The sequence below is a fragment of the Anser brachyrhynchus genome (assembly GCF_964034855.1).
Source record: "Anser brachyrhynchus genome assembly, chromosome: Z".
Taxonomy (NCBI): domain Eukaryota; kingdom Metazoa; phylum Chordata; class Aves; order Anseriformes; family Anatidae; genus Anser; species Anser brachyrhynchus.
In genome coordinates, this window is record NC_137697.1 from 6,511,380 (window position 1) to 6,539,378 (window position 27,999).

At 69.6% G+C, this 27,999-nt stretch overlaps 6 protein-coding genes across 16 annotated transcripts; 3 read left to right on the top strand and 3 right to left on the bottom strand.

The window, feature by feature from the left end:
* Window positions 1-292: 292 nt before the first annotated feature.
* Window positions 293-3,565, top strand: LOC308185057 (B-cell differentiation antigen CD72-like). 3 transcript variants are annotated; one of them, XM_080572704.1, is made up of 7 exons: window positions 293-704; window positions 777-872; window positions 982-1,071; window positions 1,954-2,268; window positions 2,346-2,494; window positions 2,625-2,722; window positions 3,049-3,545. In XM_080572704.1, the coding sequence occupies exons 1-7, from the start codon at window positions 620-622 to the stop codon at window positions 3,194-3,196; spliced, it is 981 nt and encodes a 326-aa protein (XP_080428830.1). In that variant the 5' UTR covers window positions 293-619; the 3' UTR covers window positions 3,197-3,545. The 3 variants fall into 3 exon arrangements, with proteins under 3 accessions (XP_080428830.1, XP_080428829.1, XP_080428831.1); XM_080572703.1 differs by having other exon boundaries at window positions 293-872; XM_080572705.1 differs by lacking the exon at window positions 2,625-2,722 and having other exon boundaries at window positions 293-872; window positions 3,049-3,565.
* A 165-nt stretch (window positions 3,566-3,730) lies between these two features.
* On the bottom strand, window positions 3,731-7,378 carry LOC308185058 (B-cell differentiation antigen CD72-like). 2 transcript variants are annotated; one of them, XM_080572707.1, is made up of 7 exons: window positions 6,734-7,377; window positions 6,566-6,661; window positions 6,367-6,456; window positions 5,347-5,661; window positions 5,121-5,269; window positions 4,908-4,990; window positions 3,732-4,746 (listed from the first exon to the last, which is right to left on the bottom strand). In XM_080572707.1, exons 1-7 carry the CDS (start codon window positions 6,816-6,818, stop codon window positions 4,599-4,601), a joined length of 966 nt encoding a protein of 321 aa, XP_080428833.1. In that variant the 5' UTR covers window positions 6,819-7,377; the 3' UTR covers window positions 3,732-4,598. The 2 variants fall into 2 exon arrangements, with proteins under 2 accessions (XP_080428832.1, XP_080428833.1); XM_080572706.1 differs by having other exon boundaries at window positions 3,731-4,746; window positions 6,566-7,378.
* Window positions 7,379-7,411: 33 nt separating this feature from the next.
* Window positions 7,412-9,958, bottom strand: LOC308185060 (C-type lectin domain family 2 member B-like). 3 transcript variants are annotated; one of them, XM_080572710.1, is made up of 7 exons: window positions 9,830-9,958; window positions 9,376-9,486; window positions 8,904-8,975; window positions 8,620-8,768; window positions 8,264-8,367; window positions 7,699-7,741; window positions 7,412-7,613 (listed from the first exon to the last, which is right to left on the bottom strand). In XM_080572710.1, the coding sequence occupies exons 1-7, from the start codon at window positions 9,876-9,878 to the stop codon at window positions 7,470-7,472; spliced, it is 672 nt and encodes a 223-aa protein (XP_080428836.1). In that variant the 5' UTR covers window positions 9,879-9,958; the 3' UTR covers window positions 7,412-7,469. The 3 variants fall into 3 exon arrangements, with proteins under 3 accessions (XP_080428836.1, XP_080428835.1, XP_080428837.1); XM_080572709.1 differs by having other exon boundaries at window positions 7,412-7,741; XM_080572711.1 differs by lacking the exon at window positions 9,376-9,486 and having other exon boundaries at window positions 7,412-7,741; window positions 9,830-9,923.
* A 333-nt stretch (window positions 9,959-10,291) lies between these two features.
* On the top strand, window positions 10,292-13,477 carry LOC308185056 (uncharacterized protein; the record flags this gene model as incomplete). Of its 5 annotated transcripts, none has more annotated exons than XM_080572701.1 (8): window positions 10,292-11,190; window positions 11,273-11,344; window positions 11,452-11,520; window positions 12,167-12,284; window positions 12,432-12,515; window positions 12,587-12,622; window positions 12,703-12,747; window positions 12,847-12,983. In XM_080572701.1, the coding sequence occupies 7 exons, from the start codon at window positions 10,292-10,294 to the stop codon at window positions 12,718-12,720; spliced, it is 1,296 nt and encodes a 431-aa protein (XP_080428827.1). In that variant the 3' UTR covers window positions 12,721-12,747; window positions 12,847-12,983. The 5 variants fall into 5 exon arrangements, 4 of the variants coding, with proteins under 4 accessions (XP_080428827.1, XP_080428828.1, XP_080428825.1 ...); XM_080572702.1 differs by having other exon boundaries at window positions 12,465-12,515; XM_080572699.1 differs by lacking the exon at window positions 12,167-12,284 and adding an exon at window positions 13,076-13,477 and having other exon boundaries at window positions 10,433-11,190; window positions 12,847-12,987.
* A 2,484-nt stretch (window positions 13,478-15,961) lies between these two features.
* TMEM8B (transmembrane protein 8B) lies at window positions 15,962-23,329 on the bottom strand. Of its 2 annotated transcripts, none has more exons than XM_080575160.1 (13): window positions 23,158-23,329; window positions 21,232-21,421; window positions 20,913-21,120; window positions 20,572-20,705; window positions 20,167-20,426; window positions 18,913-19,274; window positions 18,617-18,713; window positions 18,389-18,512; window positions 17,861-18,003; window positions 17,572-17,694; window positions 17,323-17,469; window positions 17,134-17,250; window positions 15,962-17,016 (listed from the first exon to the last, which is right to left on the bottom strand). In XM_080575160.1, exons 1-13 carry the CDS (start codon window positions 23,288-23,290, stop codon window positions 16,523-16,525), a joined length of 2,532 nt encoding a protein of 843 aa, XP_080431286.1. In that variant the 5' UTR covers window positions 23,291-23,329; the 3' UTR covers window positions 15,962-16,522. The 2 variants fall into 2 exon arrangements, with proteins under 2 accessions (XP_080431286.1, XP_080431287.1); XM_080575161.1 differs by having other exon boundaries at window positions 17,572-17,750.
* A 398-nt stretch (window positions 23,330-23,727) lies between these two features.
* On the top strand, window positions 23,728-27,962 carry TAF1C (TATA-box binding protein associated factor, RNA polymerase I subunit C). Its single transcript, XM_080572712.1, has 14 exons — window positions 23,728-23,990; window positions 24,075-24,168; window positions 24,307-24,413; window positions 24,499-24,594; window positions 24,684-24,754; window positions 24,840-25,087; window positions 25,188-25,298; window positions 25,401-25,524; window positions 25,622-25,693; window positions 25,806-25,941; window positions 26,028-26,156; window positions 26,272-26,446; window positions 26,546-26,683; window positions 26,782-27,962. Exons 1-14 carry the CDS (start codon window positions 23,865-23,867, stop codon window positions 27,921-27,923), a joined length of 2,769 nt encoding a protein of 922 aa, XP_080428838.1. The 5' UTR covers window positions 23,728-23,864; the 3' UTR covers window positions 27,924-27,962.
* Window positions 27,963-27,999: the final 37 nt, after the last annotated feature.

Genomic DNA, 27,999 nt, shown 5'->3' on the forward strand with positions numbered 1-27,999 from the left:
TCCTGTTCCCACCAGCCAATTTCTCCATGTCCCAGCCCTGAAGGGTCACGGTACAAGGCACCCGTTGCTGTCCCCATGTCCCCAGCCCCTGGGGGCACTTCTTCCCAGTGCTCCTTGGCAAATCCCACTCGGCCAGCGTTGTGTCCCCCCCGGTCACCACGTGCCCCGCAGGACGTGCTCCATCTCCTTGCTGAAGGCTGGGGGGAAGCTGCTGCAGCTTTGGCTCTGCAGACTCCTCCTTGGCCCCTCTGAAGCTGGCTGTGACTCTCCTCATTCCCTGGAGGAGAGCACTCTGAAGTATGGAGAGGTGGATGTCAGGACAGAGAAGGAGTAAGAGGAGGCTCTCCCCAAGCACCAGGAATTTGGGCCCACCTCTGCTCTGCCCGTGCCCCCAAAAACCACTGCCCGAGAGCCGCTGTGCACCCAGGGGACCGTGACGGCTCTCGGGGCGTGGGAGGGGACGTGCTGGCGGTGCCGGGGCCACGGCAGGGGGCCGGTCCCTGCGGCCGTGCCTCGCTGGTCCCATCTGCCACATCTCGCAGCCAACTTCTGCTTCTGCGAGCGCCGGCCTCACTTCTCCTTTGTGGCAGCAGAGGACCCGAGGTGCCGCGGGTGCCGCATGGCGCACAGCGTGCTCTACGCCGACCTGCGCTTCGCCAAGGGGCCGTGGGGCCGCGGCACGGCCAGCAGGGCGCTGGGGGAAGGTGGGAGCCGCGGGACCCCCACATTGCCCCATGCCGGACCCCTGCCCACTGCCCCCTGCCTTCCTCCCACAGCCCCCAACATGGACGAGGCCGACAGCCCCTACGAGAACGTGGCACCGGGGCCGGCGCCCATGGGGACAGCTGGGGAAGGGACCCGGCACAGCCCAGGTGAGTGCCCGCATGGGGACGGGATGGGGACGGGGGTCTCCGGGGGGCGCCGGGGTCCCCTCCGCGCCTCAGCACCGTGGGTGACACCACGGCCGCTCGTGTCTTGCAGGGCGCTGCTCCCGGCGGCGTTGCATCCCCGCGGGGCTGCTGGCAGCCAGCCTGCTGCTGCTGGTGGCCCTGGTGGCCCTGGGGACCTGCTGTGAGTGGGGACGGGCACGGCAGGGGCGGGGGGCTCCGGGCAGGGGCTGGGGTCTGGGGGGATCCCGGGGCTGGGGGCTGGGGGCAGCGCTGCCCCTCTCTGGGTGCCCTGCGGTGTGCCTGGCTGGAACGGCTTCCCAGTGCCTCCATCTGCTTCCCAGTGCCCTCCCAGCACCTTCCCGGTGTCTTCCCAGTGCCTCCATCTGCTTCCCAGTGCCCTCCCAGCACCTTCCCGGTGTCTTCCCAGTGCCTCCATCTGCTTCCCAGTGCCCTCCCAGCACCTTCCCGGTGTCTTCCCAGTACCTCCATCTGCTTTCCAGTGCCTTCCCAGTGCCTTCCCAGTGCTCTCCCATCTCCCTCCCGTTACCTCCCATCCCTTCCCACTAATTCCGTTCCCTTCCATCACCGCTTCCCAGTGCCTCCCATTTGCTCCCCATTTCTTCCCATCTCTTCCCACTGTTCCCCATTGCCTCCCCATTGCCTCCCACCGATTCCCATTGCCTCCCAATTGAAGTCCCACTCCCTTCCATTGCCTCCCCTTCATTCATAGCACCTCCCATTGCCCCCCAATCGCATTCCCACTCGCCCTCCTTGCCTTCCTATTGCCTCCCATTGATTTTGAATTTACTTCCCAGCAACTCTCACCGCCTTCCCAATGCCTCCCATCGCCTCCCTATTGCCTCCCATTGGCTCTCCACCACCTCCCACTGCTTTCCAAGTGATTTCCCACTTCCTCCCATCACCTCCCATCACCTCCCATCACCTCCCATCACCTCCCAGTGCCTTCCCATTGTCTCCCCACTGCCTCCCTGCCTTGGGGGTGCCCTGACACCCCCACACCCGGCCCTGCCCCGCATCCCACCTCTCCCTGAATCGTCCCCAGACTGGCAGGCGACCCGTGAGCTGCGGGACACGTCCCTGGAGCAGGCGGCCGAGCGCGGCCGCTTCTCGCAGGAGACGCGGGCGTGGGAGCAGAGCCTGGAGCAGGCGCGCCGGGAGCTGGCGCAGGCACGCGCGGAGCTGCAGCGAGCGTGGCGAGAGGGCAACAGCAGCCTGCTGGAGCTGGGCAGGCAGGAGGCCGAGCTGGCGCACATCTCGGGGGCCCTGGCCGGCACCGAGAGGGAGCTGCAGGACGTGCAGGGGCGGCTCGAGGCCGGCGAGCGTGCGGCCAGCAGCCTGCGCGCCTGCCTGGACGCAGGTAGGGCCACGGGGCGGCGGGCACGGGGCGGCGCGGCCGGGGGCTGGTGAGTGCCTGAGCGGTGCCCCCGTCCCCAGACTGCTGCCCCCCCGGCTGGCTGCTCTACCACGGCAAGTGCCTCTTCGTCTCGTCGGAGAAGAAGAGCTGGTGGCAAAGCCGGAGCGACTGCGAGGCGAGATCCTCCCAGCTGCTGGTGCACGGCGAGCGGCAGGCATGGGCGCTGCCGGTACGGGGGGGCTGTGCTGGGGAGGGGGTGTCCCCGCTGCCTGCCGCCCCCAGCCCCGTGCCCGTCCTGCTGCAGCACGGCCCCGGCTCTGCCAGGCGCGGGGCAGGCCCTGACGGCCTCTCTCCCACAGACTTTCCTGCACACAGGCGGCACCAAGTACTGGGTGGAGGAGGAGGTTTCCAGCGCTACCGGGTTGGTCGTGCGGCAGGACAGCGTGCTGTATGACACGTAAATACAGCCATCCCTGGCACGGGCACCAGGCCCTCAGGTTTCCCGGTTAACCATGCCCAGGAGGTGCCGCTCCGCCCCACGAGAGCCTCCTTGGAAGGATGCCCCAAAGCACCTCAGGCACAGCACGTTTGTGGTTTGCCGTGCCTATTCCCCAAGCGGGGATGCGCATCCCGGGGGCACACGAAGCACCAAGTGCCCAGAGCCTGGCAAAACCTCCTCTGCTTGGCTCCCGGAGGGGTTTTGCCAATTCCAGCAGCCATGGGAAGAGATGGTTTTGGTGGGGACACTGCCCCTGCCCCTCTGAACCGCGCCTTCCCTCCTAGGCACGCTTACACTGACAAGTGCTCGCTGTCAGCGGCCAAGGGCATCGAGAGGCTGGCGTGCAGGAGGCTCCACCAGTGGATCTGCGAGCAGCCCCCGAGGCTGAGCAGCATGTCCAAGGCCCTCACATCTCTCCTGGACGAGGAGTGACCGTGCTGCCACCCCCCTCTCCGTCACAGGACGCGGGGACAGGAGCCGGGGGTGCCCCCAGAAACACTCCCCCCACCGTGCACACATTGCCCCCGCCGCATGGCAAAGCGCTGGGAAGACGGGCTGGGAGAGCTGTCTGTATTTTAAAGCAAGGCTTATGGAATATAGACCTTATTCCCCTCTCTCTCACGCATGCACGCACTCGTACCACCCTGCTCCAGCCCCTCAGACTCACGCTTGTGTCCCCATGTGCCCTGGCCAGCCTCCCGTCACAGTCCCTGGGGAAGGTGCAGCGTCATCCTGAGAAACAGCCGGGAAGCCCCGAGATGTCGGGGGAAATGGGGGTGCAGAGGGGGGGCCCTGAGGCCATGAGGGGAAAATGGGGGAGCCCTGAGGCCATGGGAGGAAACGGAGGTGCGGTGAGGATCCTGGGAGGGATGGGGGAGGATTGGGAACATGAGGGAAGAAAGGGGAGAGCTCTGACACTTGGGGGGGAAGATCTCAAAGACCGTGGTGGGACCAGCGAGGGGGGACAGTCTGGGGGACAACGTGGGAGCCGGGAGACAGCGCTGACCCTCCCTGCTCGCTCCGCGGTTTTGGGAAAAGGCAGCTCCAGAGAGGTGGTGGAGGTGAGGACCACTTTGGACCTGGACCTAGGCAGCTCCTGAGAGAGGAGAGGCATGGAAGGATGCTGGTGGAGCCGGGCCACAGCCTGGTGAGGCTGGAAGAGATGAGCTGTGAGGTGCCCCTCGAGCTCAGCTCCATGGGAAATGAGGACTTGCTGTGTCTGTGCGTGTCCGGCTGGTCCTGGGCAGCCCAGGGGCTTCCCCCGAGCTCCAGCCACCACAGCACCACAGTGCCCTTGGGATCTGCCACCGCAAGGAGTCCTGCACAGCCCCCTGCTTGTGGGTCCCCTGGGCCCATCCAGCACGGCCGCCTGCTCTCCTGTTCCCACCAGCCAATTTCTCGGTGCCCCAGCCCTGAAGGGTCATGGTGAAAGGCCCCCGTTGCTGTCCCCGTGTCCCCAGCCCAGTGCTCCCCATGGTGGCAGGCAGGCAGGCTGGGCAGGTGCCACCTCTCCTTGGCAAATCCCAAGTCATCGACAGCCAGCCACGGAGCAGGCGATAAAGCAAAGGGACTCCCCAAGGGGGGATCAGGTTGGGGACACCAATGTCACCATCACAGCCAGGTTCAGAAGGTGCGAGAGGTGCCTGCCATGCAGCAGGTGAGAGCAGGGCTTGCCACGTGCTCATTGAGAGCCAGGAAAGGAGGGGAGGGGGGTTGTGAGCATCAACCAGCAGGAGTGAGACTCAGAAAGCCAGGCTCTTCTCCACAAGTCATCCTTTACATGCCCAACACCTTCGTTCCCAACCAACGTCCCCAGAGAGAGGGGGTGTCAGGGTCACCCCCCAGCCAGGAGAGGAGAGAAGATCTCGGACAGGTTGCTCAGCTTCGGGGGCTGCTCGCAGATCCAGTGCTGAGCCCAGTAGCAGGATGTGCGCTCTACTTTCCCAGAGCCCACCAGTGCGCATTCAAAAGGCCACTTGTACCTAGAAGGGAAGGAGCACGTGAGAGGGGACAGGGTGGCACGTGCCACCGTGTCCCCAGCCCGCTGCCAGCCCCAGGCAGGCCAGGGCAGCCCCTGCCCGAGCATCAGTCCCCAGGCTGGCCCATCAGGGTGAGGTGCAATGGGGCAGCTTGGCCAACTCACTTCCCAAGCTGCTCCTCCACCCACGCAGGATTTTTCGTCCTCGGCTCGACATAGTACTTGGTGCTGCCTTCGAGCAGGAAAGGCTGCGGGAGAGAGGCCGTCAGGGCCTGCCCCACGCCCGGCAGAGCCGGGGCCGTGCTGCAGCACGACAGGCACGGGGCTGGGGGCGGCAGGCAGCGGGGACACCCCCTCCCAAGCGCAGCCCCCCCGTACCGGCAGCGCCCATGCCTGCCGCTCGCCGTGCACCAGCAGCTGGGAGGATCTTGCCTCGCAGTCGCTCCGGCTTTGCCACCAGCTCTTCTTCTCCGACGAGACGAAGAGGCACTTGCCGTTGTAGAGCAGCCAGCCCGGGGGGCAGCAGTCTGGGGACGGAGGCACCGCTCAGGCGCTCACCAGCCCCCGGCCGCGCCGCCCTGTGCACGCCGCCCCGCGGCCCTACCTGCGTCCAGGCAGGCGCGCAGGCTGCTGGCCGCACGCTCGCCGGCCTCGAGCCGCCCCTGCACGTCCTGCAGCTCCCTCTCGGTGCCGGCCAGGGCCCCCGAGACGCGCGCCAGCTCGGCCTCCTGCCTGCCCAGCTCCAGCAGGCTGCTGTTGCCCTCTCGCCACGCTCGCTGCAGCTCCGCGCGCGCCTGCGCCAGCTCCCGGCGCGCCTGCTCCAGGCTCTGCTCCCACGCCCGCGCCTCCTGCGAGAAGCGGCCGCGCTCGGCCGCCTGCTCCAGGGACGTGTCCCGCAGCTCACGGGTCGCCTGCCAGTCTGGGGATGATTCAGGGAGAGGTGGGACGCGGGGCATGGCCGGGTGTGCGGGTGTCAGGGCACCCCCAAGGCAGTGGAGGGGAAGGGAGGCAGTGGGGAGACAATGGGAAGGCACTGGGAGGTGATGGGAGGTGATGGGGAGTGATGGGAGGTGATGGGAGACAATGGGAGACAATGGGAGACAATGGGAGGAAGTGGGAAATCACTTGGAAGGCAGTGGGAGGTGGTGGAGAGCCAATGGGAGGTGATGGGAGGCTGTGGGTGTACAACTGGGAGGCAATGGGAGGTGGCAGGAATGAAGGGGCGGCAATGGGAGGGAGTGGGACTTCAATTGGGAGGCAACGGGAATCAGTGGGAGGCCATGGGGAGGCCGTGAGGGGTGGTGGGAAGGCAATGGGAAAAAATGGGGAACAGTGAGAAGAGATGGGAAGCAACGGGGAGCAAATGGGAGGCACTGGGAAGTGATGGGAAGTGATGGAAGGGAAGGAAATCAGTGGGAAGGGATGAGAGGTACTGGGAAGACACCGGGAAGGCACTGGGAAGGCACTGGAAAGCAGATGGAGGCACTGGGAAGCGCCCCAGCCAGGCACAGCGTGGGGCTCCCAGCAAGGGGCAGCGCCGCCCCCAAACCCCAGCCCCGGGATCCCCCTGGTCCCCAGTCCCTGCCCAGAGCCCCCCGCCCCCGCCGTGCCCGTCCCCACTCACAGCAGGTCCCCAGGGCCACCAGGGCCACCAGCAGCAGCAGGCTGGCTGCCAGCAGCCCCGTGGGGATGCAGCGCCGCCGGGAGCAGCGCCCTGCAAGACACAAGCGGCCGTGGTGTCACCCACGGTGCCGAGGCGCGGAGGGGACCCCGGCGCCCCCCGGAGACCCCCATCCCCATCCTGTCCCCGTGCGGGCGCTCACCTGGGCTGTGCCGGGTCCCTTCCCCAGCCGGCCCCGCGGGTGCCGGCCCCGGTGCCACGTTCTCGTAGGGGCTGTCGGCCTCGTCCATGTTGGGGGCTGTGGGAGGAAGGCAGGGGGCAGTGGGCAGGGGTCCGGCACAGGGCAATGCGGGGGTCCCACGGCTCCCACCTTCCCCCAGCGCCCCGCTGGCCGTGCCGCAGCCCCACGGCCCCTTGGCGAAGCGCAGGTCGGCGTAGAGCACGCTGTGCGCCATGCGGCACCCGCGGCACCTCGGGTCCTCTGCTGCCCGCCGTCAGGTGACGGCTTCTGGCCCGGGGCACGTCAAGTGGAGGAACTTCTTGATTTGTAGGAAAGCAGAAGTAATCACTTCATTTGCAAGATGCGGTTTTTATTTCACGGGCAGGACTGTTCCGGGAGGGGAAAACAGCTCCGCTCCATCCCACGCAGTGCGCTCTGCCCCATGCAGCACCATTTACGCACAGCACTGGGCGCGTTTGGGCCACCCCGGGCCACCCGGAGCCCTGGCCACAGCCAGAGCATTCTCCCCCCAGTGTCCCCTTCCCCATCCCACCACCCGCTCAGTGGTCAGGCAGAAATGAGGAGGGGGCTGCACCTGCCTCCCGTGCTGGGGACACACCCGGGGATGTCCATGTGGAGCTGTCAGCATGGGGCACCTCCCACCCAAGAAAGACAAACCCCGGGCAGCCCGAAGCCCCGAGCAGACACACTGCACCCACGCAGAAGCTGCTCCACGTGCCCACCAGGCCATGGGGACACTCGGGTCGATGCTGGCTCTGCCCCCCAACCCTTAACCCCCACCCCCCCACTCCAAATCCAGCCACAGCGTGAGTGCCAGAGTTTATTGGCAACGCGCAGAGATGCCAGGGGGAGGGACGCAGAGGGGTCAGGAGACAGCACCCCGGGGTGCCCGTGCTTGGGTCAGGCAGGGCTGTAGGAGCACCCAGGCTGTCCCCTCGGTCCTAGGGCCCCACGCAGGTGTAGGTGGTGTTCCCCCAGAGGAAGGCGGGGATGGAGGACCGGAGCCACTGCAGGGTGACCGCGCTCTTCTCGCAGACCCAGCCGTGGGCTTCTCCGCACGAGCCGGCCGAGAGCCCCGAGCCGGACACCCTGCCGCAGGCCACGTAGGAGCTGCTGGAACGCTGGAGGGGGAGGCGCCTGCAGGGGAGAGCGGGGTGAGGGGGGGGCTCAGTGGGGTGCGAGGGGCTGGCCCACCCCCAGCTCCTCCAGAGGGGGAGCAGAGGCCGTGGGGGTGCTGGGGGGCAGAGCTCGCCCTCCCCGTGGAGCATTGCCCCTGGCAGCCTCCTCTTGGTGAGGAAGTGAGCTGTGATCCCTGCGCACCCAGCCCCTGCCTGCTTTGGAAATCCTCTTTTTGGATCCCAGGAACCTCCTGAAGTGGCTCAGCACCAAATGCACCTTGCCGGGAACTCAGTTTTGGGGGACCCCGCCCCCCGGCCCTCACCCAGCCCTTGCTCGTCCCCAAGCAGGGCGCAGGCACTGGGGACGTGTCCCTGTTATCTTCCCTTCCCTAAAACGCCCCCGTGCTGCTTTGGGAAGCGGAGGGATGGCCAAGAGGGCGATCGTGTCCCTGCCTGCAGGCTGGCTGTCCCCCTGTCACCTCCCGGAGCCCTGGTTTTGGGCTTTCAGCCGTGCTGGCTGGAGACAAGCTGCGAGGCTCACCCCTTCAGCAGGGTGCCGTCCAGCCACTTCCACTCAAACCTGGAGCTGTCCCGCTTCAGCCCCACGTGGAAGACGTCCAGATGGGTCACGCGTGCCAGGAAAGCCTAGAGCAGGAGGGAACAAGCGTGAGCTCCCCGGGGACACCCAGCCACGCAGGGGGCTGCACGGTTCGGGCACAGCATCGCCAGCTCCCGGTTGGGTTTTGGGCATGGGGGCTGGAGCTGGGGAGCTGAAATGATGCTGGTGGTGACTGGGGAACCACTGGGGGACCCTGAGGTGGTGATCAGCGTGACACGATGACCACGGGGGTGGGGGGGGGGGGGGTCAGGGTGGCTGGGGAGGGCGGGCGGACTCACCAGGGTGCTGTTGGCTCGGACGGTGACCAGCTGCGCCCCCCTGGAGCAGCAGTCGTCTTTGCTCTGCTCCCAGCTCTTCTTGGCAGAGGAGAAGTAGTAGCAGCGCCCCGCGTCCCCAATCCATCCGGCCGGGCAGAACTGGCAGCTCTCTGCACACCAGAAGCAAGATCCTGCAGGGCTGGCCGGGACGGGGCTGTCCCCAGCCCCCGGCACCGCGGTGACAGGGGGCAGCCGGGGTGCCACCAGGGCAGGGAGCCCAGGAACCTGCCTGGAAGCTCTCCTACCTCGCAAAGACTGCTGCACATAGCGGAGGCTCTCCTCCTCTCTCTGGGCACAGCTCGCCTGCTGGGCTAAATCTACAGAAGAAAGGCACGGGAGCGTCCCCCACCAGGGGCCGGTAGCACCCAGGGGGTGCCATCCCCCTCCCTCGGTGCCGTGCCAGCCCAGCTGGACAAAGCCCTCGCCGTCTGTGCCCAGCACATGGCAGGTTTCTGCCTTTTGGCCGCAGCGTCACGTCCTGTCTGCACGCCATGGCCAGCTGATGGAGCGGGGTGCCCCGGCGCCGTCCTCGAGCCCACGCTTTCCCCTCTCCCTCCTCTTCGGCGCTCCAGCCGGCCAGGCAAGGGGTGTTTTATTTTTACTCACCACTTTTCCCACTCGCCCCACAGCCCAGAAAGCTGCGGCACCGTCAGCCCCAAGCGGGAGGGTCCCCAGCTCGGGGGCTGGATGGATGGGGGCGCACAAGGGGGTACTCACAGTGGAAGCTCAAGCCGACGAGGACGATTTGCACCAGCAGGAGCAGCAGGGACAAGACACCCAGGCTGAGGGCTGCCCAGTGCCAGGGCAGCCTCACGGGCTGCGGAGGAGCTGAGAGAGGGAATTACCCCACGTCCTGGGGGCTTGAGGTCGGGGGCAGAACCCCCAAATCAGCAAAGGTCTGTGAGCCCCAAGCAGGGGGCGTGGGGGTCCCCAGGCTCCCCAGGGACAGCAGAGCAGTGGTGTGAGCCGGAGCAGTGACACTGGGGGGGATGATGGGGGGGGTGCCAATGCAGCTGGGGTGCAGTGCTTGTGTCCCCCCCTGCTCCGAGAGCAGCTGCATGGGCAAGGAGGGAGCAGGGCTGGGGGGCACGGCCCTGCAGAGGGGCTGCTGGATTTTGGGGGGCAGGCAGGGATGGGGGGGGGGGAACAGCGGGGTGCAGCGTGCCGTTACCTGGTACGGGGGGCAAGCGCAGATCTGCATACGTGACCCCCTCTTCCATCCTTCCCTCGGTCTCTGGCCACGTACCCCGCAGGTAGGGGGGAGCAGCAACCCCCTCCCGGCCCCCTCTGGCAGCCGAGTGTAACACGAAATGGAAAGCGTCACTTCCCGGAGGGGTCCCCAGGGACACCAGCTGGGTCACAGCCCTGGGGGGCCCCAGCAGCGGCGCCACACGGGGAGAAGGGGAACCCCAGACAGGCGGGACCCCCGGCACGGGGGCACCCCTTGCCCCCCGGTGCCGGCCGCTGTCTCTGGCGTGTATCGGGGCCGCGTCGAGGCTGATCCCATATCAAGGGGACCCCAGCACTGTCGGGGCACAGGGGACCGTCCCCATGTCCCCAGCCTCCGCATGCTGTCGAGCAGCAGGGCGGCGGGCTGTGCACGCACAGAGGTGGTTCCTGCCACCTCTTTTGCATGGGGCTGCAGCTGCATCGCAGCCCTGGAAAGCCGGGGGGCTGGGGCGCTCCGTCCCCTCCCCGCGCCCTGAGGGCCGCCCTGATGGGCACCCCTGCTGTGCCCTCAGGGCTGGGGGGGGGCAGCATCCTGCAGGCCCCCCCAGGGGATGCTCATCCCATCCCGCCGCCGGGCAGGGCAGGCACGGCCAGGACTACGTTTCCCAGCGGCAACTCCAGCGGCTGCACATGCTCCTTGCGGCTCACGGCTGCTCCCAGCAGCTCCCGGTGCAGCTCCCGGTGCAGCTCCCGGTGGTCCCCGGTGGTCCCCGGTGCAGCTCCCGGTGCAGCTCCTGGTGGTCCCCAGTGCTCCCCAGTGCAGCTCCTGGTGGTCCCCGGTGCTCCCCGGTGCAGCTCCCGGTGCAGCTCCCGGCGTAGCTCCCGGCCATCCCCGCTGCAGCCCCCGGTGCAGCCCCATCGCGGGCGCAGGGGGCTCCCTGGGGAGCGCGCAGCCGACCCCCAGGGCCGAGCCCTGCCCGGCACCCACCCTCCCGGACCCCCCCCCCCACCAGCCGCCCCGCAGCATGCCCCGCGGGCGAGCCTGGACGCAGGCGGAGGTCAGCAGCCTCCTGGCGCTGGTGGGAGGCTCAGGGGAGGCCGCCCTGCTGATGGCCTCCACGTCGCGGCCCAACGAGGCGCTGTGGCAGGAGATCTCCCGGGGGCTGGCGGCGGCCGGCTACGGCCGCAGCGTGGCCCAGTGCCGCTCCAAGTGGAAGGCGCTGAAGCAGGCTTTCCACTCGGAGCGGGAGACGCGCCGCCGTGCCGGGCGGCACTCGCCGCGCCTGCCCCCGCACTACCGCGCCATGAAGAGCATCTGGAAGGCGGCCGGGCGGCCCGTTTTCGGAGAGCGGCGGCTGCCCGGTGGGTGCCAGGGCTGGGCGGGCTCCCCGGCGTCTCACGGGGTCCGTAGCTCCCCGGTTTGAGCTTTTTCCTCCCCTCGCAGAGCTGGTGAAGCCGCCCCCCCGGAGGCGCAGGTCGCTGGCCGCACGCTCGCCGACCTCGCCGGCACCGCCAGGTACCCGCGGGATGGGGCAGCCAGAGAGGGGCTTGTCCTGGGTGAGGGGTGTCCTGCACCCCGCGGGGCCCCCTTGCTGACGCTGTTCTCTGCCCGCTGCACCCCAGCTGCTGCAGAGACCCCCGCTGTGCTGCTGGCACCGCTGCTGCAGCACCCAAAGGACGAGCCGGAGAGCCGTAAGTACTGTCCTGCCCCGCCGCGCCGGGCTGCACGGCCACCGCTACAGCTCAAGCCTGTGCCAGCATGCTGGGATGGGGGGGTCGAAGGGGTCGGGGGGCCCCGCCGTGGTGTGTTCCCCTTGGGATGCTCGCGGATGGGGTTTGGGGAACTTCTCCACCCCCCCCCCCCCAAGTTTGGCTCCAAACCAACCCCGCAGCGTGAGGGTTTGGGGCCGGCTGGGGTGGGGCAGGAGGGGGGGTCCGTGGCTCGGAGCCGGCCTCGGGGCACGGCAGGCCGCAGAGCTTCGGAGGAGCTGGGACTGGGTGTGAGGGCCGGAGCCGGGAGCGTCCCCGTCCTGCAGCGCACCCGGACGGTGCCGAGGCAATGCAGGATACGTCCCCGGGCCCGGCCTGTGCGGGCAGGTGAAGGGAGCGGGTGCTGTTCCCCGAGCCTGCTGGCTCACCGGCAGGGATCGGGGCCGCGGGGCGGAACAGGAGAAACACCTCCCCAAAAACAGGAGCAGAGAAGGGCCCGGCGCCGGGGAAGCCCCGGCTGCTGCTTCATCCCCCCCCCCGGCCCCGCTGGCGCTGGGGAGCGAACCCCGGCGTCCCGGCCAGCGTCCGCACCGGGTAATTACGTTGTCTCCCTAAATTCCCCCTGCAGTTTCAAGTGGATGTGGGATTCTCCTTCACTTCCAGTCCTAATCTGTTGCGTAGCCTGGCCGCGCGCCGCTACGCAGCTGCTGCCTTCCAGCCCGGAGGTGGCTGCATTGCAGTGGTGGGTGAGTGACTCCTGCTTTTGTTCCTAGCTCGTGAGGCGCTTTGAGGCCCCGCAGGGCGCTGGGGAGCTGTGGCTAGGGCACGCCGGGCTGGCCGGGGCAGCGAGGCAGACCCCGGGCTGATGCCGTCCCCCCGGCGGGTGCCGTCAGACCCCGCGTCTCCTCTCTGCTCTCTCCCTGCAGCCCGCGGGGACCGCGTCGCTGGAGCATCGCCTGACCCCGCGGCCGCCCCACGTAAGGCTTTCCTTGACCTGATTTCCCCCTCTCAGCCCCGTGAGCAGGCTCCGACCCGCTTCTCATTGCAGGTACCAGCTGCTGCATCCCTCTCCATCCCCTCCCGGGTGAGTACTGTGCCCCGGCTGCCGAGCTCGTGTCCCCGCGGGGCCGGAGCCACCCCCCGGTGACCGCTGCTCTCCCGCAGGCTGCCACGGCGCCCTGAAAGAGGAGAGCGCCGAGCTGAAGGCAGGTGAGTCTGCGCCCTCTCCCCTGCACAGGGCAGCGGGGACGGGCTGAGCAGGGGGCTCCGGGAGCCCGCTGCGCCCTCCATGCCAACCCCCGGCCGCAGGTTTTCCTGGTGAGACGTCCCCGGGGATGGGAAGAGGAAACCGAGCGCTGCCGGCGGCCACCGCAGCCCCCGGCTCCCCCGGGACGGCCGCTGCGAGCGAGCAGGCGGTGGGCGAAGAGGCAGCAGACACGAGCCTGCAAGGTGGGTCCCCGCCGATCCCCCCCCCCCCCCCCCGCCTTGGGCATGTTGGTGAGGGGGGGGCTGCCCCTGACCCCCGCTGTCGCTGCAGGCGGCGGCGTGGCGGGCTTGCTGCAGAGCGTGCAGCAGCTGCTGGTGCAGATCCTGCAGACGTCGCGGCAGCAGCAGGCGCTGCTGGAGAGCCTGGCCAGCGACACCGTCTCCCACCTCCACCTCCTCTCCCACAGCCTGGTGCAGGTGGGCGAGACCCTGCACCAGCTCCTGCTCCGGCCCCAAGCCCCCCACGGCCACTACACCCCCCACATCCCCCTTTTCGAGGGTGGCCCCCAGGTCCCGCTGCTCCCCGGGCTCCCCTGCGACAAGGAGGAGCCCCGGGTGTCCCCCGACGCCGGCTGCGCCCCGCCGTGAGGGCGCGCACCCCTGCAGCCGAGGATATTTTAGAAGTTTATAGAAGAGACAGATTTTAATAACATTAAAAATAGCTTTTGTACCAGCAGCGCCGATCAACCAGTTCTTTTGCTTGAACGTCCCGGGGGGGGACCTTCCCCTTCTCGCTTTCGAAATGAGCGGAAGGGGAACTGGGCTATTTACAGCCCCCCAGGAACTCCCCGGCCGCCCCCCGCGCCCCCCGCTCAGCCCTCTGCAGCCGGTGGCCGCGCGGGGCGAGTGACACCGGGCAGCCGTGGGTGGCATTGGGCCACCTCTCCCCGGCACCTGCTGGCCCAGCTCCCAGCCCAGCCTCTGTCTGGGAAAGCACCGGCACCGTGCCTCGTCCCACGCCGGCTCCATGGGGGGGGCACAGCTCCCATGGGGGCACAAAGACCCTTCCCGGTGCTGCCCGGTGCCATGGGGGCGGTGGGGGGCAGCGTGGGGTGCTGTAAGAGGGTGGGGGGGGGCAGTGGGAGGCAGCAGCATGGGGTACGGTGAGCTGGGGGTGGGCTGGGAATGCAGGGGGGGGTCACAGGTGAGGCATGCAGGGTGATGCAGAGGGGTACAGGGGGGCAATGGGGGGCAATGGGGCTGCAGAGGGGAGCAATAGGGCCACAGTGTCATTGCAATGGGACCACAGCGGAGCCACAATGGGGTTACGGTGGGGTTGCAATGGGGCCACAGCAGGGCTACAATGGTGTTGCAATGGGGTAGTAATGGGGCCACAATGGGGCTGCAATGGGGTTGCAATGGGGCCACAGTGGGGGTAGCAATGGGGCCGCAGTGGGGTTGCAATGGGGCCTCAATGGGGCTGCAATGGAGCCACAATGGGGTTGCAATGGGGCCGCAATGGGGTTGCAGCGGGTTTGCAGTGGGGCTGCAATGGAACCACAGTGAGGTTTCAACAGGGTTGCAACAGGGCCTCAATGGGGCCGCAGTGGGGTTGCAGTGGGGCCACAGTGGGGCTACAATGGGACTGCAATGGGGCCACAATGGGGTTGCAGGGGGGTTGCAATGGGGCCGCAATGGGGTTGCAATGGGGTTTCAGTAGGGTGGCAATGGGGTTGCAATGGGGCCACAGCAGGGTTGCAATAGGGCTGCAATGGACTTTCAATGGGGCTGCAACGGTCTTTCAATGGGGCCACAATGGGGTTGCAATTGGGTTGCAGTGGGATTGCAATGGGGCCACAATGGGGTTGCTATGGGGTTGCAATGGGGTTTTGATAGGGTTGCAATAGGGCCGCAATGGGGCTGCAAGGGGGCCACAATGGGGTTGCAATGGGTCCGCAATGGGGTTGCAATGGGTCCGCAATGGGGTCTCAATGGGTCTCAATGGGGCCGCAATGGGGCCGCAGGAGCAGCAGCCCAGCACCCATCAGCCAGGCGGGCAGCCGGGGCTGTGCCGGGGCGGAGTGACAGCTCGGCAGCCAATAGGAGATCAGTATGGACTGGGGGGCGTGGTCTCCCTGAGGCCCGTCCCGCCTCCAGGGCGGCGCAGCCAATCAGACAGCGGGAGGGGCGGGGCGAGTGCCGCGCGGAGGGGGTCCCCGCTGACGTCAGCGGAGGGGATTCCCCGCGCGGCGGCGTGGGGGAGGGGGGGCTGCGGGGGGCGTTTTGGTGTCAGAAAGCCCGGATTTGGGTCTGCCGGGGGAGCCGGCACTGCGGGGGGGGGGGGGGCCGGAGGGGGCCCTGTCCGGGGGCTGACGGAGGGACTGGGGCGTCCTCACCCCTCGCTGCCTGCCCTTAATTAATGAGGCGCCTCCATCGGTTATAATTAACTAATAATTAGCCATAATTAGCCCCAGATTTTGGGGTGATAATTTCCGAGCAGGGAAATTATTGTTATTTTTATTGTTGTTGTTCTGTTGTTTTGTTGTTGTTGTTGTTGTCGTTATTATCATCATCATCATTATTATTATTATACCCGTGGCAGGGGATGCAAAGGCTGGCACAGCCCCAGGCACAGCACCGATGCCCATCCCCGTGCCCGTCCCCGGGGGGTCTCGAAGCCCCCCCCCCCCCCCCCCCCCCCCCACCCTGAGCCATTTCGGGTACCGGTTGCCATGGGGATGCCGGAGGCACCTGGCTGCCATGGGGACACCGTTACCACGGCGACGGGGCAGAGGCAGGGATGGAGAGCACCAGAAGGATGCTCCTATGGGGGGAGGGGGGGGTCCCAGTCGTGGGGACCCCAAGTCCGTGATGGGGGGGGAAGGCAGAGTCCAGCCCCTAGAGCATCCCCATGGGAGTGGGGCTGGAGATGCTGGGAAGGGGGCGGGGGGAGTCCCCGGGGGTGCTGGTGGTACCCAGGGGATGCGCAGGGCTGGCTGGGACCCCCTCGGCTGCTGCTTGGCCCCGCGCCCTCCTGCTCGGCCCGTCCTTGAGCCCAGAGAGCGCAGCCGCAGGATTAATTAATTAAACGAGGGAGCGCTGAGCGGCTGCCCTCTGTTATTGTAGGGTCTACACGAACCCCCCCCCCCAGGCAGCAGCACGCGACGACCTCTCCTTGACATCGCGGTGCCCGCTGACACTGCCGGGGAGACGCGGCTGGACGTGGTGAAGTGAGCAACGATTTTAATTAAAAATTAATCCTTAACCAGCCTGGCCAACGCGGGAAGGGCTGGAGGATGATATCCTGGATGGCTGCCGTCAGTCCCCGGGGCCCTTTGAGCAGCCCTCACGGCTCGACAGGGCTCGCTGGCCCCAGCAGGGCTGCAGCCTCGCCATCCTATCCCCATCATCCCCTCCAGATGCCCCCCCCGCCCCGCGCAGCCCCCGGCTGGGGCCTGGCTCCCGGGGAGCAGGTTTAATTAGATCCCAATCCTATTATTAGGGAGCTGCCCGCCCGCCCGCAGCTGGTAATCCCGTTAGGCACCCCGTAAATCCCAGCGCGCCGGGCTCCATCCCCAGGGTACGGCTCACGGTGGTGGGGGGAAGGAGGGGCTGGAGCAGCAGCCCCAGGAGCTGCTCCGCTGCCAGCACCACCCTGGCCGTCACACAGCCCTTGGGGACCCCCAAGCGTCCCCCTCAAGCAGCTGGGAGGGGTGGGGGGTTGTCCCAATGCATGCAGTGCCCCCCTCCCAGTGCCTCGGTGGCACCAGCAGGGATGTCACCGCTCCGGGCTGAGGACAGCCACGTGCGGGGTGCCAGGAGGGGCAGCTCCGGGGTGGCGAAAAGGGGACCGCCGGCAGGCTGCAGCCACACGGAGTCCTGGCGCCCCGGTGCCGCCCCCCCCGCCCCCGGCCCGAGTCCGCTCCGCCGGCGGCATCAGCTGGTGCAGATGCTGTTGATGGAGGCGACGGCGGGGTCGACGAGCCCCAGCTCCTCCTGCTCGTTGACGCAGAGCTGGTACCCGCAGCCCTTGCGGCGGGGCAGCGGCCCCAGGCGCCCGGCGGGCTTGGCGCGGGGCGGCAGCAGGAAGCCGACGCTGCCGGCGATGAGCAGGTGCCAGATGCTGTGGATGTAGAAGTAGTTCTCCTCCGTCTCCACGAAGGCGTAGAGCAGCACGGCGGCCGCCGCGATCAGCGCCCCGGGGCACAGGTAGAAAGCCCAGCGCTTCCAGGTGGGCGGGTAGCAGTGGCGGCGGCGGATGGTGCGAGCCGTCTGCGTGGGGACAGCAAGGCATTGAGGGGGCTGGCGACACCCCGAGGTGGCAGCCGTGTCCCCACCATCCCCTGAGGGACCCTCAGTGGGGACGGGGACGCGCCCCGAGGTCCTCACCCAAGCGATGGCCATGATGCCCAAGGCGAAGAGGCTGGGTCCCAGCAGGTTCCAGAGCCCGTGGCGGTCCATCTGCAGGGCCATGGAGAGCAGCATGGCCCCCAGCAGGTACAGCACCTGTGGGGAGGCCGGGGGGCGTCAGGCTGGTCCCTCACCCACCAGGGGACCCGTCCCCATCCCCGCACTCGCCTGCTTGACCACGGGCTGGAGCCGTGCCATGGCGATGACGGTGACCCAGACGGACATGAGGGAGCCCAGGAAATCGCAGAACTGCAGCACGTCGTAGTCCATGATGCAGAACACCACGATGCCCGGCTGGTCGCAGGCGTGGTAAAACTGGGGCCGGCGGTGAGGCGGGGGGGGGAGATAAAAGGAGGTGAGAGCCACCCCGCACGGCCCCGGCCCCTCGCCCACGCCCCTCTTCGCCCCCCGACTCACGGTGGAGAAGAACATGGTGAAGATGTAGACGGCGGCTTCCAGGAGGTAGTGGCTGCGCACAGCGATGGCCACGGGAGGCACGAACATGACGTTGCTGAGGCAGAGCAGCAGCGTGGAGAGGAGCTGGAAGCCGTAGGAGAACGCCTCGGTGTTGTCCGTGCAGCCCCAGCCGTTCCAGCCTGCGGCCGGGAGAGCGGCCATCACCCTGCAGCACCCACGGGGGCAGCGGGGAAACCCCATCCAGCGCCCACTGGGGGAGCCGGGCAGGGGGACTACGGGGTTATCTCACCGGCTTTGCACTCGCAGGCGGCGTACAGGTAGTTGTTGGTGCGCAGCAGCTTGCACTGCCCGTAGATGCCGCAGTCGTTGATGCAGGGCGAGAGGTAGGCGCGCAGGTAGACCTCGGCCGTCACGTTGGTGCAGGGCTCGAACCTGCCCCGCGGGGGGACGGGGTCAGCAGGCACCCGCCGTGCCCCCGGGGCAGCTCCCCCCTCCGCCGCCTCCACGCCCCCACGCAGCCCAGGCGTGCGCCGCGTGCATGAGGAAGGCGCGCGGCACCGTTTGCTCGCGCAAACGCCAACCCCGGGTGCGCCCACGGCACCGCCGGCGCCCCCCAAGCCCCACGGGGACGCCCGCGTGGCGGGGCTGGGAGCAGAGCCGCAGACCTGGGGGGGGTCCCACGGGGCGCCGAGCAGAGCCGGGGCGTGGTGCGGGCACCCCCAGGCGCGCACGAGCCCTTCCCAAGGCCGTGCAAAGGGGACCCTCACCCAGCTCCATCCCCCTGCGCCCACCCGGCACCCGCGCGGAGGGCTCCTACCCGTGCTCCGTGGCGCAGAGGGAGCGCAGGCTGAGGTACCAGCTGCCCGTCTGCGGGTAGGGGATGCGCAGGCGGCCGAGGCTGGCCGTGGCGTTGACGGAGAGCAGGAAGCCTGCCAGGGACTCTGCCGGCAGGGACAGCACCGGTGAGGGGCGAGTGGGGCGCAGCGGGGTGCGGACCCCCCCACCCGTGGCACGCAGCAGGAGGGAGGGGGGCTGCCCAGCCTACCCGTCTCGCAGGTGACCGAGGCGTTGTCACCGGAGGCCAGCGGCACCTCGTGGTTCAGGCAGCCGAACACCGTCGCGTTCTCACCACGCAGGGAGCTCTGGTGGCAGAGGGGACGCGGCCCTAAGCCAGCTGGGGATGTCCCCTGCTGCGACAGCACCCTACCCCGACACCCACAACACCCGGCCCACCACCACGCACCCTAACCCACCGCTCCCAAACCACGCCCGTGACCCGGGAGCACCCCAAACCCCGTCCCTCGCCCCGCTGCCCCCCTGTCCCCGGCCCCAGCACCTCACCACGTTGAGCCGCAGCTCCAGGTTGAGCACCCCGCCGCTGTCCAGCACCGGCAGCAGGTTGATGACAAAGACGGCGGGGCGGTCGGGCGGCACCGACACGTTGGGCCCGAAGAAGATGTAGAAGTGGACGGAGAAGGTGTCCAGCTCGTTGCGCAGCGTGGGGCGGACGGGCCAGCAGCGCTCGCCGGCGGCGGAGGCGGCGGTGGGGGCGGCGGCCAGCGGGCGCTTGGTGCCGTTGGGGCTCGCGGGAGGGGGGCTGTCCCCCAGCGCCAGCCCGCCCGCAGAGCCGAAGGAGTGGGGCATGTTCATGGAGGCGCTGGAGGGCAGGAAGGGCGGCCGGGACAGGCTGGGGCGGGAGCAGTCTGGGGGGAAGAGACATCAGCCCCGGCACCGCACAGATCCCCTCTGCCTCCCACCGCAACTCCCTGCGTGCGTCCTGGTGCCTGACGGTGTCCCAGCGCATCCCGGTGTCACCGTGCATCCCGGTGTCCCAGCGCATCCCAGAGCATGCCAGCACCTCCCAAAGTGTCCCAGGCATCCCTGCACCTCCCAGCATCCCAGAGCATCCCAGTATCACAGAGCATCTCATCACCTCCCAGAGTATCCAAGCATCTCTGCACTATCCTGCAACTCCCAGCATCTCCCAGTGTCCCAGCATCTCCCAGTATCCCAGAGCATCCCAGTGTCCCAGCACCTCCTAGCATATCTCTGCACCTCCTAGCATATTGCAGCACCTCCCAATGTCCCAGAGCATCCCAGTATCCCAAAGCATCCCAGTGTCCCAAAGCATCCCTGCACCTCCCAGCACTTCCCAGCATCCCAGAGCATCGCAGTCCCCCCAGAGCATCCCAGCATCTGTGCCCCAGCACCTCACAGCATCCCAGAGCATCCCAGTGTCCCAAAGCATCCCAGCACCTCCCTGCATTCCCATGTCCCAGCACCTCCTGGCATCCCAAAGCACTTCCGAACGTCCCAGACCATCCCAGTGTCCTAAAGCATCCCAGCACCTCCTAACGCATCTCTGCACCTCCCAGCACCTCCCAGTATCACAATGTCCCAGCACCTCACAGCATCCCAAAGCAACCCAGTGTCCCAGCGCATCCCTGCACCTCTCAGCACCTCCCAGCACCTCACCGTCCCAGCACATCCCAGCGCCCCAAATCATCCAGCAGAGCTGGCTCTCCCCCTGCACCCAGACCCCGCAAGCATCCTTCACCAGCCCCCCAAATCAACGCCAAGGCCGGGTCCCCTCACCCGTGAGCTGCACGATGACCTGGAAGGAGACGGCACCCGGCGCCCCGGGGTGCCTCTCCACCAGCACGTAGTACCAGTGCTGCCAGAAGGGCAGGTCCAGCGCCAGCTGGCAGGGCGCGTGCTCCCGGCAGTCCAGCGCCGTGGAGTTGTGCAGCGGGGGGGCCTTGGCCCGCACCCGCAGCCACAGGGGGCAGCCCTCGGCCCCCCGGCACCGCAGCACCTCCACCAGCACGCGCGACGTGTAGCTGGGCACGAACACCCTGCGGGGGCGCCCGCCTCAGCCCCTGCCCCTCGGCGCGCGGAGAGGGGCTGGGGGAGGCAAGGCAGAGGGATGGGGGGCCCTCGGGAACCCAACCGCCCCCCAAAGAGGCTGCCCCCTCCTCGGCAGACCCCCGTCGTGCTCACTTGTAGAGGCAGGAGCGGTTGTGGGGGCCCATGCTCTGCTCGGAGGCGTAGCCGGGGTACAGCACGGCGATGTTGACCAGGCGCTGCACGATGAGCTGCGGCTGGAAGAGGTACTGGCACTCCTCGTAGAGACCCTGCGCCAGCCGGGCAGTCAGCACGGGGGCTGGGGGGGGGCCCAGCAGGGAATTGGGGTGCTGCCCGCCCCGGTACCCCCCTTCCAGAGACGCCCAGGACCCCTGCCAGGCGGTGTGGCAGCCCCCCCGTGCCCCACGTGCCGCCAGCCCCAAAGGCCAGCCTGACCCCGTGCCCCTCAATTCCCATCCCGCCCCAAAGCCCCGCACCTTGACGGAGATCTTCCCCTCATCTTTGGGCAGGTGGGCAGCCAAAAACCAGTCCCCGGGCAGGGGGCTGGTGACATTGAACACCCCCGTGGTGCGGTTGGGCAGCGTCCAGGTGAGGGTCAGCGCGAAGGAGCCGGGGACGGCCGTGTCCCTGGGGAAGTGCGTGCGCAGCGGGTTGATGACGGAGGGAGCCCCCGAGCGGAAATACCTGCAGGGGGCACGGCGATTAGCGGGGTCCAGGTTCGGGGTGGTGGCACGGGGACATGCCGAGGGACATGGCGGGGAGGTGCCCGCCAGCAGGGACGTGCTGAGCACTCACACGGTGATGCTACGGTCCGGGCAGTGGTCCCCGAAGGTGCCGCCCTGCTCCTTGAAGGTGATGAGGTTCCAGACGGCGATGACCGTGTCCTCGGGGATGTGGAAGTGGAAGAGCTCGATGCTGGCAAAGGAGCGGAAGGGGCTGAGCTTGCGCGGCGTGCGGGTGAAGTAGTCGGTCACGAAGAGCCCGTCTGCGGGGGAGACCCGAGGGGCTCTCAGTGGGGCTGGGGGGCCCCTCCCAGCCCAGGCCCACCCCACAAACTCCGAACGTGCCCCCAGAGCGTCAGTCCAGAGGCAGGAGCCCGGGGCTGTGCCATCTGACCTGTCCCCGGGGCTGGTGGCAGCTGTGCTCCGTGCCCTCCGTGCAGGGAGGTATCGGAGAGCAGCGCGCTCCCCGCACAGCCCCCCGGCTCTGCCCCGCTCGGCGGGGGAGGAACGGTGCACATATGCGTGCACATATGCACACGGGGGTGCTGCCTGCGCGCACGGCGAGGCGGAGGTGTGCACACCCACGCGTGGCTGCGCACAGCACCGCGGCCGTGCCAGACACTTCCCGCGGTCCTGCCCAAACGTCCGGCGCCCTGGGGATTGCCAGGAGCCTTGGCAGCAGAGGGGAGGCACACCCCTGGTGCGATGGAAACAAGGGAGATCCGAGCTCCAGACAGGAGCTGTAACTTCACCCTGCCGCTGGGACGCCCGCCCAGCGCCCGCCTGGGGACCCCAGGCCTTATTCCCCAGGGATGCACCGAGGACGGGATGCGCGTCGCTGCAAGCTGCCAGCAGAGGGGATGCCAGCAGACAACTGGCTGCGAGCAGCCCAGAGGGCTCGTCCAGCTGGGAACTGGGAGAGCGGAGAAGAAGGGCTGCTTTGTACAGCCTGTGCCTGGCCGGGGGCGCGCGCGTGTGTGTTTGTGCTGCGTGTGTGCAGCCCCAGCAGGCTGAGCCCCGACACGCATCTGCTCCCTCTCCTGGAACAAAGGCAGCTCCCCCTCCCCTTCGCCGGGCACGAAATGCCCGTCTGTGTGCGAGGGCACCCGACCCCAAATCCTCCACCACGAACCCCCGAGCCTCTCCACGGCACCCCCGGGGGACCGGAGCTCCGCGCCGGGGGGGGTCCCCTGGGAGAAGGAGATCTCCAGGAGGGGTCCCCGTGCCCACTCCCCCGGGACGAAGTGTGGGGGGGGAACTGGAGGCCAGGACGGAGCCCCCGTGCTGTGGGAGCCCCGAGGCCGGATGCGCAGCCCCGGGGCTCAGCACCGCGGACAGCGCCCGCGGCCGGGGCTCAGCACCGGGGACAGCGCCCGCGGCCCCAAAGCGCCCCCGCCCCACACCTCGGGACCCCCTTCCCCTAAATCACCGCCCCACAGCCAGGCACCGCCGTGCCCCGCAGCGCGCTCCCTCCCCGCGCAGCCCCGCCGGCGCCCCCGGAGCCCTCCATCCCCGCCGCCCCGCACCGCACGCACGCAGCCCCGCGCCCCCCCCGCTCCTCGCGGACCCCGACCCTACCGACCACCACCCCTCGCGTGTCCCACCCCGCGGCACCCCCCCGCTCCGTGCCGGCCCTACGCGCGTCCCCCTAGGGGGGGTTCTCCCCCCATTCCCCGCCCTGCCCCATTGCGCGGACACCCCGCAGCGCCCCCCCCGCCCCCGTGCGCGCCCCCGAGACCCCCCGCGCGCCCCACGGCAGGCGGGCGCCGTGCCCCACGCCCCCCCCCCTCCGCTCCCCCCGCGGGGCAGCCCCCTGCCCACGCACCTCGCACCCCCCATAGGGCCACCATACCCCCCCACAGGAACACCGTTACCCCCCCATAGGATCGCCGCACACCCCTATAGGGGACGCACCCCCGTTAGAGGGCCGTGCCCCCCATTATAGGGTCGTGCCCCCCCATAGGGGACCCGTGACCCCCCCCGGCCCCGGGGCGCTCACCGGCGGGCGGCGGCAGGAGGAGGACGAGGAGGAGGAGGAGGAAGAGGAGGAGGAGGAGCAGCGGCGGCGGCCGCAGCGGGGGGCGGACGAGGGGGTCCCGGCGCCCCCTTCCCGCGCCGCCCCGCCGCCCCATGCCGCCCCGCCGCCGCCAGACCCGACGCGCGCCCGCGAGAATGACGTCACCCGGCGCGCCACGCCCCGGCCACGCCCCCTCCCCGAGCGGCCATTGGCTGGGCCGCGCGTCGATCGCCGCCCCCCGCGCCTCGGGCGCTGATTGGTGCGGCGGCGGCGGGGGGGGCGGGGAGATCCCGGCGGCGCGCGCGCGCGCGCGCTCGGGCCGCGTGCGGGGCGGGGCGGGGCGGCGGGAACCGGGAGTGGGATCGGGGTCGGGACAGGGACCGGGACCGGGATAGAGTTCGGCACCGGGACCGGGGTCGGGGTTGGGACCGGGACCGGCACCGGGAGCCCCCCGGACGGGGAACCTCTAGGACCGGGCACCCCTCTACCGCCCTCCCCCGGTACCGGGAATCCCCCCCCGGTACCGGGCACCTCCGGTACCGGGCACCCCCCGGACCACCCACCTCGGTACCGCCTTCTCCCCGTACCGGGAACTTCCGGTACCGGCCACCCCCCGGTCCGCCCCCCCCCCTCCCCCGGTACCCGGCACACCCCCCCGGTACCGGGTACCCCCCCGCTGCGGTGCCGCCATGGAGTTCCCCGCCGCGCTCTTCCCCACCTACTTCAGCTGCGGCCCCCCAAGGGACGAGGCCGGCCCCGCGCCGGCTGCCGGCTGGGGGGAGCACGGGCAGGTGCTGGAGGCCGGGACCGGGCAGGTGAGAGGGGACCGGGGACCGGGGGGTGACCGGGGATGGGGGTACCGGTGCCGCCCTCGCCTCCCTGCCTCTGTCCCCGTACAGGTGCAGCCGCCGTTCGTGCCCCGCCGCAGCCGGCAGGGCGAGAGCTGGGAGCCCTGCGAAGCCGCCGCCGTGCCCCTGCTGCCGCCCAACGACAGTGAGGACCTGGGGGGGGGGGGGGTCTGTGGGGCGCCCCCAGCCCCAGGCACTGAGCCGCGTGCTGGCACCTGGGCAGCCGTCGCTGCCGGCGTCCCGTCCCCGCGGTACCAGCCGTGCCCTGCTCTGTGCCCCGCAGGCTGCTGGATGCCGCCTCTGGTCCCCCAGGACATCCTGTACCGCGGTGTCCTGCGCAGGAAGCTGCAGGCAGGGAGGTCTGGAGGCGCGCTGGACTTCACCAAGCAGGTACCGCCGAGGAGCTGGGGCAGAGCCTTGGCGGGGACCGTGGCGTCCCCGCGCGTCCTGACCCTGCCTTTCCCCCCCCGCGCAGCTGGGCCACTTCTTCGTGGATCACCCAGAGGACGCCTTCGGCTCCCTGGGGCAGCTGCTGCACAAGAACTTCCACCTGGGTGACTCCAAGCTGAGGGTCGGTGCCTTTCTTTTTTTGGGGGGAGGGGGGTTGGGGGCTCCATCAGCTGTCCCCCAGCCGCAGTCCTGACTCTCTCATCCCCGCAGAGACACTCTCGGGACACCACCATCCGCATGACGGCCCTGGTGGAGGACCTCAACCGGCTGGAGGCCAGGCGGTGAGTGCTCCCCGGGGACAGGGAATGGCGGGGGGGGGGGGGGGCTCCTGCAGGACCCCCCCCACGATGCCGGCTGTCCCCGCAGCGGCTGCCCGCGGCGTCACTTCGTCCCCCGCCTGCGCTGGTTCTCCCACCTGTGCCGCGACTGGCTCTTTGAGGTGCCGCTGGGGCTGCTGGCCGACTGCGTACACGAGGAGCTGCTGCTGCAGTGGGCCGGCCTGCTCTTCGACGACAGCTCCACCGGGGGGGCGCTGGCCTGGCTGCCCCCCCAGGAGGCGAGCGGGCGCGCGGGACGCCTGGTCTACCCTGGCGGGATGGCCATGAACCACCTCTGTATCCTTACCCGTGGGGGAAAACGGGGGGGTGTCCCCTGGGGAAGTGTGTGTGTGGGGGGGGGGGGTGTGGCAGTGCCCTTAGCCGGCCCCCCCCCCAGATTTCCAGGACGTGGTGCTGGAGGAGCAGCCCCGCGCCCGAGGCGCGCCGGCGCAGTTTGAGCTCAACGGGCGCATCCGGCAAGTGGGTGCCGCACGGGTGGATGGAGAAGGTGAGCGAGCCCCAGAACCCGCACCCTGGGGTGACAGCGTGGGGACCCTGCTCTCTCACCTGCCACCTCCTATGTCTGTCCCCCCCCCCCCCCCCCCCCCAGATTTTGTAGGCGTCCGCTCTGACTACCACTGCGGAGTTTGGAGGGTGCCGGGCAGGGCAGGCGCTGCCCCCAGCCCGCTGCAGGTCATCCGCACCGACGTGCCGGCCTCCTGCCTCACCGTCAGGTGGGTGCCGGGGAAACCGAGCTCCTGGGGGGGGCCCTGCTGCCACCACAGACCCCCCCCCCAGTCCCCACGGTGATGCCGTCCCCCTGCCCCACAGCCCACACCTCCCCGGGGAGCTGTCCGTCTGCACCCAGAGCGGAGCCGTCTACCTCTGGAGCGTCGAGACGGGGTGAGGCGGGGCGCTGCGGGCTGGACCCTCTGGTTTTGGGGTGCTGGGAGGCGGGGTGACCCCACCGCGGGGGACCCCTCTGCCCACCGGTGGTGCCCCTTTCTCCTTGCAGGCTGCAGCGGCTCCGCCACGACCCCCAGACCCTGTTTTTCCGGGACCACTCGCCCTGGCGCTGGAGCGACTTCACCGCCCACCCGCGGGTGCTGAGCTGCGCCGACCGCACCGGCATCCAGTGCCTGGACGCCCGGGTGAGCGCGGGGCGGGGGCGTGGGGTCGGTGAGGGGGGGGGTCCAGCACCCTGGGGTGCTGATGACGCCCCGCTCTGCCGCCGCAGGCCCCCGCCAGCTGCCACTTCGACTTCTTCAAGGTGGGCGAGGAAGCCGGGTGCCAGCAGGGCGAGCGCGTGGTGCTGCCCATGTACCTGGGCAGGGCTCACCCCTGCCAGCACCTCGTCGCCACCCAGGTGAGTGCCCCCACGGCTGGGGGGCACAGCCCTGGACCCCCCCACACCCCTTTAACGCTGCCGATAAGGGGCGTCAAGGCGGGGGAGCCCTGCTGAGCTGTGCCCCCCCCCCCAGTTCGCCGTGTACCTGATGGACGAGCGCCTGCCGCTGGTGCCCGTGCTGAAGTGGGCGCACATGATGAAGGCCCCCCCTCTTTTCTCCCACGTGGCGCCGGGGGGGCCCGGCAGGAGCCACAAGGTGCTGCTGGGCGCCTCCCGCACGCAGGAGCTGCTGCTGCTGCAGTACACGGGTGAGAGAGAGCGGGCACGGGGCTGACCGCGGGCACTGCGCCCACCTCCTGCCCTCCGTGCCACCTCACGGGGGCGATTTTCGGCGCCTCGTTTTGCAGGGGGCGGCCGGTCGGCCTGCCAGCTGGTGGGGCCACCGCAGAGGCTGCACAGCATCGCCGGCTGCCTGCCTCACCTCCCCGCGCAGCTCCCACACCGGCACTACCTGCTGCGGCAGCGCCTCGGCGCCCCCGCCGCCGGTGAGCATCCCCCGGGGAGCGCATGGGTCCTGGGGCGGCAGGGGCGGGATGCGGCCGCCGGGTTGCCGCAGGTGGCGATGCCGTGTCTGTCCCCGCAGGGCTGGCCGCCGTGCAGCACCAGCAGGGCCGGCAGGAGGCCCTGGTGGTCTTCCAGCTCTCCGAGGCCGGGGACGTCTTCTACCAGGCGCTGAGGCGCGAGGCGGCGCCAGCACCCGCTCCCCGCCGGGAGGAAGAGGAGGCGACGGCGGCCCCGGGCTCTTCCCCGCTGTTTGGCAGCGAGGAGGAGGCGCAGCAGGAGGATGAAGGCGAGCAGACCTTCTACCTGTCCAACCTGGAGGTGATAATCAATGACGAGGAGGAGGAGGAAGAGGAGGCGGTGGGCACGCCGGTGGCCACGGAGGAAGCCGAGCACCCCGCGGAGCCCCGCGCCAGCCCCCAGCCCCCCCCAGCCGTGCCCAGCCCGGCCGCTGCCCTGCGGTACCGCCGCTGGCTGCGGGCCCTGCTGCGGGTTTGGGGGGGCTCCCCACGGCACGCCTGCCCCCCGGGGCCCCCCACCATCAGCAAGCGGCGCCTCTTCACCCGCAAGGAGCTGGCGGCGCCGGCGGAGCCCAGCGCCCTGCACCGCCAGCTGCGGCAGCGGCTGCGCCAGGCCATGCGCCTCGGGGAGCGCATCCAGCCCTGGGACGCGGCCCCCGAGCCCCCCGGCCCCCCGCCGCCACCACCCCCCGAGCCCGACGCCCTGAGCGCCCGGCTGACGGCGGCCTGGGGGGGCGAGTGGGGGTCCGGGGGCGCGGGCAGCAGCCTGGCGCAGAGGCGGCAGGCGCTGCGGGAGCGGCGGCGGCGGCAGAAGGCGTCGCGGGCTCACCGCAGCCTCTCGGCCAGCTTCACCTCCTCCATCACCTACCAGTCCGAGCTGTCCGAGCTCAGCGACGTGGGACCCCCGCGCTCACCCCCCCCGGCCACCCCCCAGGAGGTGGCGGGGGGCTCCCCGACGGCCGCCCCCTCCCCGACAGCCCCCGTGGAGCCCATGCTGTCGTCGCAGGAGCTGCGCGCCCGGGGGATCCCCAAGGAGCGGCGGCGCACGCTGCGGGACTACCTGTCGGTGTGGGCGGAGGGGCCCCAGGACCCCCCCGAGCCCCCCAGCACCCCGAGGGCGCCGCTCTGCATCCCCTCCTCCCAGAGCCAGCTCTCCTCCGCCTCGCAGCCCCCCCGCCGCAAGCGCCCGCGCATGGGCTTCTGAGGGGGCGGGATAATAAATAAATAAACCCGGAATGGCGCAGCCCTGGATCTGTGGGGTTTTTTTTTGGGGGGGGGGG